The following is a 10,916-nucleotide window of genomic DNA, read 5'->3' on the forward strand; positions in this document are numbered from 1 at the left end:
CTGTACGCGTAGCAGCCGCCGATACAGACCAGCGCCCCCAAGATGGCGATGGGCGAGTGCGTGTCGCGAAGGAAGACACGCGATGCCCCACGCAATGACGCCAATCTTGTTGAAGCAGCCCAGCACCATGAAGGACGTTGCGGTGACGAGGCTCTGCAACCACAGCCCGGTGTGTAGGATATGAGGGCGCCCGCGCGGCGCAGCTTGCCGCGACTGGCACAAAGACGCTGAACTTGCGCATCCGGCGCGCGAGCAGAGTGATCTGCCTGCCCTCGCGGAAGAAGGCCATGAGCACCAGCGTGAAACACGCGCCGATGCCATATTGAGCAGCATGAGGCCAGGCTTGCTCACCGAGACGCCGCGGACGGCGAGCAGGTGGCGGCGCTGCAGCATGCGCTCCGCGCACGCGAAGGCGAGGTTGAGGAGCAGCAGGAAGAGCCCGATCGGCGAGAAGCTCAGGTCGGCTGACTCGTACATCAGCACGCCGATTGCGATCGCCGCCGTGCTGCCAGCACTCCACGCATCGCACTTGAGGTTGTCCGGCTGGTGCAAGAGCGACTCGATGGCCAGCGTGACGATGGGACCAGGTTGTGCACCACCACGAAGGTGCCAATAGTTACGTAGCGAAGCGCGAGTGGATGGAGGTGGCCATCATCGCCGCGAAGGGAATTTTTAGCTCGGATTGTATCCGGATACCTTGAGTTATGCCGGTACGAGAGCGCCCCCGCGCCTGCCCCGTCGGCGTCGCAGCGAGTCAAGTCAAGTCAAGCCAATACGAATGAACGAAAATCACAAAAATCATTTCTGCGCCACAGGCGTCAACGCTACTCACATTCCACATCGTCCACGTCTCACGACGAGTTCAGCTCTGTACACTACATATGTATACCATGCACATTCACGTGGCCACGGTTCCAATTTCCATTCTCCATTCACACGTATCCGTAAACGTAGAACTTGCACACCGTCAGCCCCGCCGCAGACGGCCGGTTGAGGTAGATGTAGCGCCCCAACGCGTTGATCTCCACCTCCAACATCACGTTCGACGACACGCTCACGTCCGACTTCACCAGCGCGTTGCCCGTGTACGTCTCCGCCGTCGAGCCGAGATAGATGTCGACGTCCGTCAGCCGTTCCGCGCAGCAGTCGTTGCGGTTCTGCAGCCGCACGTAGCGCACATACACCTCGCTCCCGAGGTCGACGCCCCACGTGTGGCTTGTGTATTGGCCGCACTCGGCCCACGGCCGTCCCGTCGTGCTGTCGGCATATGACAGGTCGCTCACGGGCGCCTGCTTGTTGTAGACGCTCGAGTCCTGGTACGTGGTGGCCGTGCGAAGGTCGAGCAGCTGCGCTGCTGGTGGCGGCGACGGAGGCGCGGGCGGTGGCGGCGGCGAGGGCGGCGGCGGCGGCGGCGATGGTGGCGACGGCGGCGGTGGAGGCGGTGATGGTGACGGCGGCGGCGCGGGCGAAGCGAAGACGTAGAACTTGCACACCGTCAGCCCCGCCGCAGACGGCCGGTTGAGGTAGATGTAGCGCCCCAACGCGTTGATCTCCACCTCCAACATCACGTTCGACGACACGCTCACGTCCGACTTCACCAGCGCGTTGCCCGTGTACGTCTCCGCCGTCGAGCCGAGATAGATGTCGACGTCCGTCAGCCGCTCCGCGCAGCAGTCGTTGCGGTTCTGCAGCCGCACGTAGCGCACATACACCTCGCTCCCGAGGTCGACGCCCCACGTGTGGCTTGTGTATTGGCCGCACTCGGCCCACGGCCGTCCCGTCGTGCTGTCGGCATATGACAGGTCGCTCACGGGCGCCTGCTTGTTGTAGACGCTCGAGTCCTGGTACGTGGTGGCCGTGCGAAGGTCGAGCAGCTGCGCTGCTGGTGGCGGCGACGGAGGCGCGGGCGGTGGCGGCGGCGATGGCGATGCGGAGGGAGGCGGTGGTGACGGTGAGGCGGAGGGAGGCGGCGGAGATGGTGATGCGGAGGGAGGCGGCGGCGAGGGCGAGGCGGACGGCGGCGGGGGCGAGGGCGATGCCGAGGGAGGCGGCGGCGACGGCGACACGGATGGCGGCGGGGGTGACGGCGATGCTGAGGGCGGCGGGGGCGACGGCGATGCTGAGGGCGGCGGCGGCGAGGGTGAGGCGGACGGCGGCGGCGGCGACGGCGAGGTGGAGGGAGGCGGCGGCGAGGGCGAGGCGGAGGCGGGCGGTGGCGACGGCGAGGTGGAGGGAGGCGGCGGCGAGGGCGATGCTGAGGGAGGCGGTGGTGACGGTGAGGCGGAGGGAGGCGGCGGAGATGGTGAGGCGGAGGGAGGCGGCGGCGAGGGCGAGGCGGACGGCGGCGGGGGCGATGCCGAGGGAGGCGGCGGCGACGGCGACACGGATGGCGGCGGGGGTGACGGCGATGCTGAGGGCGGCGGGGGCGACGGCGATGCTGCGGGCGGCGGCGGCGAGGGTGGGGCGGACGGCGGCGGCGGCGACGGCGAGGTGGAGGGAGGCGGCGGCGACGGCGAGGCGGAGGCGGGCGGTGGCGACGGCGAGGTGGAGGGAGGCGGCGGCGAGGGCGATGCCGAGGGAGGCGGTGGCGAGGGCGATGCTGAGGGAGGCGGTGGCGACGGCGACACGGATGGCGGCGGGGGTGACGGCGATGCTGAGGGCGGCGGGGGCGAGGGTGAGGCGGACGGCGGCGGCGGCGACGGCGAGATGGAGGGAGGTGGCGGCGACGGCGAGGCGGAGGGAGGCGGCGGCGAGGGCGATGCTGAGGGAGGCGGTGGCGGCGACGGCGAGGTGGAGGGAGGCGGCGGCGACGGCGAGGCGGAGGGAGGCGGCGGCGACGGCGAGGTGGAGGGAGGCGGTGGCGAGGGCGATGCTGAGGGAGGCGGTGGTGACGGTGAGGCGGAGGGAGGCGGCGGAGATGGTGAGGCGGAGGGAGGCGGCGGCGAGGGCGAGGCGGACGGCGGCGGGGGCGATGCCGAGGGAGGCGGCGGCGACGGCGACACGGATGGCGGCGGGGGTGACGGCGATGCTGAGGGCGGCGGCGGCGAGGGTGGGGCGGACGGCGGCGGCGGCGACGGCGAGACGGACGGCGGCGGCGCGGGCGAAGCGTAAACGTAGAACTTGCACACCGTCAGCCCCGCCGCAGACGGCCGGTTGAGGTAGATGTAACGCCCCAACGCGTTGATCTCCACCTCCAACATCACGTTCGACGACACGCTCACGTCCGACTTCACCAGCGCGTTGCCCGTGTACGTCTCCGCCGTCGAGCCGAGATAGATGTCGACGTCCGTCAGCCGCTCCGCGCAGCAGTCGTTGCGGTTCTGCAGCCGCACGTAGCGCACATACACCTCGCTCCCGAGGTCGACGCCCCACGTGTGGCTTGTGTATTGGCCGCACTCGGCCCACGGCCGTCCCGTCGTGCTGTCGGCATATGACAGGTCGCTCACGGGCGCCTGCTTGTTGTAGACGCTCGAGTCCTGGTACGTGGTGGCCGTGCGAAGGTCGAGCAGCTGCGCTGCTGGTGGCGGCGACGGAGGCGCGGGCGGTGGCGGCGGCGATGGCGATGCGGAGGGAGGCGGCGGCAACGGCGAGGCGGAAGGAGGCGGCGGCGACGGTGATGCGGAGGGAGGCGGCGGCATTGCGCCAGAGACGTAGTCTGACGTGCATGTCCCTGGGCAGATGGTGGCATGCCAGCTCGACGATGATGCACTCTCGTAGCAGTACAAGTCACCGCTCGCTTGCTCGCCGCTGTGGATACCCCAGCAGTACGGGTGACTCACTGCACACGCACAGCCAGTTGGCGGTGAGGGCGGTGGCGGCGACGTCGGCGGCGAGGGTGGCGGCGGATGCGACGGTGCCGAGCTGCCCAAGTCCTCGAGGATGAAGAGGCCGCGGTTCTGGTCGGACACGACGACGAGGCCGCTCGCGGGGAAGACGTAGGTCCCCCACGCGCCGTTCCAGTTCTTCGTGCCGTCGCCGTCGGGGTACGTGTCAAAGTAGCCCATCTCCGAGCGCGAGCTTAGGTCGAAGACGCGCATGCCCGAGGCATAGTTGGCGACGTACAACCGGCCGTTGCGGCAGATGTGGTTGTGCGAGATGGCGCCGACGCCGTTGGTGAACGAAGTGAGGAATGAGGGACTGCTCAGGTCGGAGACGTTGAACTCGAAGATCGTGGTGGGCGCCCCTGAGCTGTATGAGAATAATTCGTCGCCCACGTACGCGCGCATCGTGCCGATGTCAACCCACACGTTGTGCGAGTACACAGCGCCGGGCCAAGTGCCGTTGCCGAGCAGGGCGATCGCGCTCTTGTCGGTCACATCCCAGATCTGCAGCCGCGCCCCCCATCCCCATCCCAGAGCTCTAGCCGCGAAGAAGATCTGCTTGCCGGCGTACGGCCCCGACGCGAACGTGGTCACCTGTCCGTCGTGAACGTAGCCTTCCCCAAACTTGCCAATGTATTGCGGCGCGGCGGGGTTGGCGTTCAGGTCGTACATGCGCACGTTCTTGTTGTCATTCCAGCCGCCGACGCGGTACAGGTAGCCGCTAACCTCGTCAACCACCACGTTGTGGCTCGATTCGGGCCCGCCGCCGTTGTCAATGGCCGCGGGGCCGACGGAGATGGACGGTGGGTCGGAGTCCAGGCCCGAGAGGTCGAAGACGACGATGCCCGGCTGGTCCAACGCCTCGGTGACATAGTACGCGTGATGGCCGAAGACCTTGACGTCCTTCCACGAGCTGCTCGGCGACGTGAAGCTCGGAGCGGTGACCACGGCGGCCGTCTGCACGTCGACGGCGCTCAAGCCCGTCATGTAGCACATGAGCGCCCACTCCTTGCCGGTGGCCGCCGACGTGTAGCCCCAGATGTCGCTGCCGTACACGCCGCTGCAACACGTGCTGATGGGCACGTGGTGCTTGAGCGCGACGTTGAGCGAGTCGAAGTTGGCCGCCGGCTCGGCCGGGCCGGACTTCGGCGGCGTGGACGGGCGCATGTGGGTCTCGCCGGCGGGCGACGTCATCGCCATCCGGGCCATGTTCTGAAGATGTCGCCTCTGATTAGCGGAGGGCGCTGTGAGCGCCGTCGCGTCGGGGAGTAAGAACGGGGAGAGAACAAGGGCTGAGCCCAGGCCGCTGAGGCCGAGCATGTGAAAGCCGGGCGCGATACGATGGGCACCCGGGGGGGGGGGAGGGAGCCGGTATCGACGAAAGGGACCGCTATAGCAGGAGACGGTGGTGAACGACTCGTGCGCGCTTTTCTGACGTTTGAGCCGCCATCGAAAAAAAGTCTTACTAGTATCCTAACGGTGTGGGGGCGCGGAGGGCTTGTTGGCGAGCCAAAATGGTGTTTTCCGAGGCGCTGCGCTAGGCTCAGAGCGAGTTCGCGCTGCGCTAGGCTCAGACGGCGAGTTCGCGCTGCGCTAGGCCCAGACGGCGAGTTCGCGCGGCTAGGCTCACAGATGCGAGTGCGCTGCGATAGAAGAAAAAAACAGGGTCGAAACGACAACCGAAGGGAGGACTGTGTAGTGTAATCAGGAGGGCGCAGGCGAGGAAGGCGCAGACGAGGCGGCCCTCCGGAAGAAAGCCAAGGCGGAGCGGCGCAAGGAGCAGCGGCACGCCGCGGCCGCGGCGGCAGGCCGTGTGCCCGGCCAACATGGGGAGGGAGGCGCGGCAGGAGGTCCCTCCTCCTTAGGCTGTACGAGGTTTTCCTCTCGCACCCCGTCTGTTTTCCTTTCCTTTTTTCTCTACAGCACCCTCTCTTTTCCTCTCTATTTTCCCGAGAAAACTCCGTGGAAATCGTCAAATTTTTGGCTCTGAGCCGAGTCTGAGGCTGGTTTGGGCCCAAAATCAGCCAAATTTTAGGCCAAATCGTCAAAATGCCGGGAATTTTGCGGAGAACCCGTGTAGACCTGGAAATTACCCTGCGACCGCCTGGGTATTTTGTCGATTCCTCAATTTTGCCTCAGATTTTGCCCCAGACCAGCTCTCAGACTCAGGGAAACTCGCGAGTTTCCAGAATGGAGCACCAAACACCCTCTGTTTTCCCTGGAAATTTCCGGCAACGCAAAGTGCTGGGGACCCTCTGTTTTCCTTTTTGTTTTCCGGAAAACCTCGTACAGGCCAACCTCCTCCTCGCGCATGGCTGCGGAGTGAGTCCCGAAGGTCTCAAGGTGTGCGCGTGAGAGGTGTGCAGTGGTGCACCGGAGGTGAGGACGGGAGGGAGGGCTGCGAGCCACTCTTGTGTGTGTGCGGCGCCACGCCTCACGAGGGCTCCGTTTTTATTCATTTATTTACCACGCGCACGCCGTCCCCCTCACTCACAGAGTGTCACACACCACACGGCCCTGCGAGCTGCGTGGCCGCGGGAAGGGTGTTGGTTGAGACGCGGGGCGACTGCGGACTGGGTGGGCGGGGCGAGGGCGGAGGGGCGGAGCAGCGACGCGCGCGCGACGGAGGGGCGGAGCAGCGACCGCTGGCGCGGTCGCTGCTCCATCTGTGCCAGAGACACGCGCTCTGCCCCTCCACAGAGCGCGCGTGAGGCAAGGTGGGGGCAAGCGTGGCGGCGCGGGGACGCGCGGCGGCGGCGGCGAGCAGCCGAGCGCTCCGTGCGCGGTGAGGCGGCCGGGCGAGGGCGCGGCGGGCGACGGGGCAAGGGAGCAGCCGGGCGAGGAGAGGTAGGAGGTGCTCGCCGGCGAGCGCTCCCGCGCCTGCGAAGGGGCAAGGCCTGAGGGCGGGCGGGCGGGCGGGCGGGCGGGCGCGGGTGGGGGGGATAAACGCTGCGCCGCCAAAGGAACCAGCGACACTGGCCGCGGCTCGTCGCCACGCGCCGGCTCGGAAGAGGGGCTGTCGGCGGCGAAGCAGAGTGGCACGCCTCGCCGCTCGAGCCGCCGACAGCCCCCCTCCTCGACGTGACGGCCGCTCCCGGAGCCGGCCGGTGCGCGCCCGACCCACGCCCCCTCTCGCACCCTTCCGACCCCCCCTGCGCGGCGCACCCGTCCGCTGTGCGCCGGCTCGAGCGCATATTGCCAAATCGCGACGTTTGAGCGCAGCGCACGCATCCTCTGGGCGCCTGAGCGCGGCGGAATCTTGCCAGAATGTGGCCGCAGGAAGAGCCTCCGGCGGGCCTCCGGCGGACGCCTGGCGGCGTGGCGCTGCGCGCCGGCCTGCGGCCCAAAGCCCGAACGAGCGTCAAGTTAACTTGACCCGCCGAATCCCTTGGTTGGCCCTCGCAGCTGTGATACAAAAGTGGGGACACGCCTGGCGGCGCGCCCCCCAAAAGAATTTTACCTCCGCGCTCGCAGAACACGATTAAAAAAGATTCCGCGCTCCGACTCATCTCTTTCCCACCTGCGGTGGGCGCGGCGGCGGCGGCGGCGGCGGCGGCGGCGGCTCACAAACTTTGGGGATTCGTCTCATTTTGGTCTCACCCAGGACAAGTCAGTCTCACAATCATCTCACGAGTTACAGTGAGACGGTGTTGAGACCTTTTGGCTGCAAAAACTGAGACGACCGCTGGCTCAGGAGTGGTCTCAGTTTTGGTCTCGGGCTCGTCTCATTCCTCGTGCCACCCTGGCCGACTCCCGTGTGGTCGAGCGAGCGGTGCTCCGGCGCGATGTCCGGCCACGGCGCATCGGACAAGCCGGGCAGCTGGTTGGGCTTGCTTCCCCAGCCTCACGAGAGTAGAAAAGAAAGGGGCGGCCCGCCGAGAATTCTCCGAGACACGTCTATGAAGTCTTCAGACTGCCACGCACGGAAACTTCCTTTATGATTGAATGATTTCACTAAAAGGTACTACAGGCCCATATCTCAGGGGCCGAGATGCAGGCAATGTGAGAGTGGTGTTCACGTGTGGCTGTGTACAAATAAATAAATAGAGCAGACAACCCCTGGATGCCTGGTGGCTGTGTACGACGGGGGAGCGTTGAAGCGTGTAAAAAATTTTCGTGTTAGTGCCAGTGCGCGCCAGTCCCGTGCCCAGTGTTGTGCGAGGGTGTTTGTTTGTAAAATTCTTTTTGTCCGCGGGAGTCGCTTAGACGGCTCCAGTGGTGTACCTGTGTTAGTGCCAGTGCGCGCCAGTCCCGTGCCCAGGTCGCCCCGAGCCAGGTCGGCGAGGCGGGTTGTGAGGATGGCGCCGCTCATGCGGTCAAAAACACAACCCCGGACATGCCGCCAGAAAGAAAAAACAATGCGCGGAACGGCATCGCAGGTCCTCAAGACTTGGCCAGCGTAAAATTCTTTTTGTCCTTTCCGGGTAAAGTCGCAGGCTCGCGGTGCCGAAGGGGTCGCGGCCTCGCTCATGTTCGCCGTGCTTGCGTCGACCGCCTGGACTCCTTCCAGCTCAATCGCACCGCCCCTCGCGTCCCGCGAATCGCGCGCCGGGAGCCCGAGCTTGCAGGAGCGCATCTATCCGAACCTCGGCGGCGAGCGTGTGACCAAGAAGAAGCCGCGAAGAGACGCGCTCACAGAGCTGCTGGGCAAGCTGCCGGGGCGAAGCTCCGGGCCGGAGCCGGAGCCGGAGCCGGAGCCGGAGGCGCCCGACCGGCGAGCCCTCATCGTCGGCGGCCTCGGCGCCGCCGCGTGGCTGCCGCGGCTGCTGCCGCTCGCGTTTGCTCCGCCGGCAGAGGAGAGCGACCAGGCCAAGCAGCAGCGGTACCTGGAGGAGGAGAGGGTACGGCTGGAGGAGGCGGCCCTCGCGACCAGCCCGGGCGCCGCCGGCGCGCGCGAGCGGGGCGGCCAGTTTGGCGGCACGCTCTTTGAGGAGGGCGACGCCGTGACGTCGCCGGCGGTCGAGGTGGCGTTGCTCGGCCTCGTCTCCGACACGGGGGGGGCGGAGCGGCTGAGCCCGAAGCAGCGGGCGAGGGCGGCGGCGTACGTCCAGCAGCTCGAGTCGCGCGGCGGCTCGCAGTACTTCGCCGCCTCTGGGCCGGGAAAGTGGGTGATCCCGTGGGTGGGCGGTGGGCAAAGCTAGATGGGGATAGCGCGGCTTCACGGCACTCGCATTGGGCCCGGTGAATCACCGCATTCACTGCGGAGCTATTCACTGTCACGATTCACTGCAGTGAATCGTTCACTGTCACGATTCACTGCAGAGCTAGCTCTGCAGAGCTAGTCACTGTCACGATTCACTGCAGAGCTAGTCACTGTCACGATTCACTGCAGAGCTAGTCACTGTCACGATTCACTGCAGAGCTAGTCACTGTCACGATTCACTGCAGAGCTAGTCACTGTCACGATTCACTGCAGAGCTAGTCACTGTCACGATTCACTGCAGAGCTAGTCACTGTCACGATTCACTGCAGAGCTAGTCACTGTCACGAGTCACTGCAGAGCTAGTCACTGTCACGATTCACTGCAGAGCTAGTCACTGTCACGATTCACTGCAGAGCTAGTCACTGTCACGATTCACTGCAGAGCTAGTCACTGTCACGATTCACTGCAGAGCTAGTCACTGTCACGATTCACTGCAGAGCTAGTCACTGTCACGATTCACTGCAGAGCTAGTCACTGTCACGATTCACTGCAGAGCTAGTCACTGTCACGATTCACTGCACTCACTGCACGAGTCACTGCATTTGCATTCACCGCAGTCATGCCAGGGTCGGAATTCGCCGCATCACGCACTGCAGTCGACGCCCCCGCCCGCCCCCTGCATTCCCCCATCCAGGCTGGCAAAAGCTGTGGTCGTCGTCGGACGACGCGGCGCTGATGGGCGGTCCGTCGGCCAAGGAGATCGGCCTGTCGCCCGACCTGCGCAGCCGGCTCTCGCCCGGCGGCGCCTCCTTCCAGCTGGCGTCGACGCGCTACTATGTGTACGGTCCGGGGGACGACGGCGTGTTTGTCGAGTACCTGTACCGCGCGCCGGGCGCGGTCGACGACCTGCTTCTCACGCGCGCGGGCCGAGTCCGCAACGACGGCGGCAACCGGTTCGGCTTCGAGTTTGGGCTGCCCCTCCGGCCGTACGAGGCGCGGGTCAATGCCGACACGACGAGCGGTGACGACATCTTCGCGGCGCTGGTTAGCGGGCGACCGCTGGAGGGGCTGCCTGCGTCTGCGGCGGGTCTGCCGGGCGGATCAAAGGTGGAGCTTCTCTCTCTCTCTCTCTCTCTCTCTCTCTCTCTCTCTCTCTCTCTCTCTCTCTCTCTCTCTCTCTCTCTCCCTCCCTCCCTCCCTCCCTCTCCCTTTCTTTCTCTCTCTCCCTCTCCCTCTCCCTCTCCTTCTCTCGCTCTCTCGCTCTCCCTCTCGCTCTCCCTCTCCCTCTCCCTCTCCCTCTAGCTCTGTCTCCATCTCTGCCTCTCCACCGCTCAAAGGTGGAGCTGCAGACCACGTACCTGAGCGAGCGCGTCTGGATCATCCGCGACGCGAACGGGCAGACGGCCGCGTTTGAGCGCACAGAGACGCGATCCGTGGCCGACCGGCGCGGCCTCGTCGCCGACGGGCAGCTGAAGCCGCCAGACGACGACTCGATCCGCTTCGGCCGGCTGCTGTTCGGGGAGACCCTCTCCGACTACAACGGGTGGGAGTCGGACCAGAAGAAGGACTCGGAGCTCAAGGACAAGCTCTTCAAGTGACGAGGCTTGCCGGCCCCTCGTCGTCGCCGCGCCGCATCCTGGGCCCGGCGGGTGACTTGCCGTGGGCGCCCCACAAGGACTCTGAACGACGGCGCACGAACAAATAAACAGCCGTGCCTGCTTGTGTTGCGTATATTGGACCCCATTCGCTCGAACGACGCGCACTATAGAGTCTAGAGGTGCGGCTAGTTCCATTTCACTGTGGCACAGCTCGCGTTACAAAACCTTGATTTGACCACATTTGCGCAAAAAGGTACATCTCGGTGCCTTCCAGAGGCAGCTGCGAGGCCGTCCACTCGCCTGAGAAAAGAAGCGCGCAGCGCTGGGCTAAGAAAATGCGCGCGTGCATGGCGC

At 66.0% G+C, this 10,916-nt stretch overlaps 2 protein-coding genes across 2 annotated transcripts; one reads left to right on the plus strand and one right to left on the minus strand.

Annotated features, from left to right (window-relative positions):
• Positions 1–760: 760 nt before the first annotated feature.
• Positions 761–5,229, minus strand: EMIHUDRAFT_453472 (hypothetical protein). Its single transcript, XM_005758747.1, has 5 exons — positions 3,853–5,229; positions 3,651–3,774; positions 3,114–3,476; positions 1,479–1,841; positions 761–1,313 (listed from the first exon to the last, which is right to left on the minus strand). Exons 1-5 carry the CDS (start codon positions 5,139–5,141, stop codon positions 933–935), a joined length of 2,520 nt encoding a protein of 839 aa, XP_005758804.1. The 5' UTR covers positions 5,142–5,229; the 3' UTR covers positions 761–932.
• Positions 5,230–9,673: 4,444 nt separating this feature from the next.
• EMIHUDRAFT_359582 (hypothetical protein) lies at positions 9,674–10,725 on the plus strand. Its single transcript, XM_005758748.1, has 2 exons — positions 9,674–10,071; positions 10,302–10,725. The coding sequence occupies exons 1-2, from the start codon at positions 9,700–9,702 to the stop codon at positions 10,560–10,562; spliced, it is 633 nt and encodes a 210-aa protein (XP_005758805.1). The 5' UTR covers positions 9,674–9,699; the 3' UTR covers positions 10,563–10,725.
• Positions 10,726–10,916: the final 191 nt, after the last annotated feature.

This window comes from Emiliania huxleyi (assembly GCF_000372725.1).
Source record: "Emiliania huxleyi CCMP1516 unplaced genomic scaffold EMIHUscaffold_84, whole genome shotgun sequence".
NCBI classification, from domain to species: domain Eukaryota; phylum Haptophyta; order Isochrysidales; family Noelaerhabdaceae; genus Emiliania; species Emiliania huxleyi.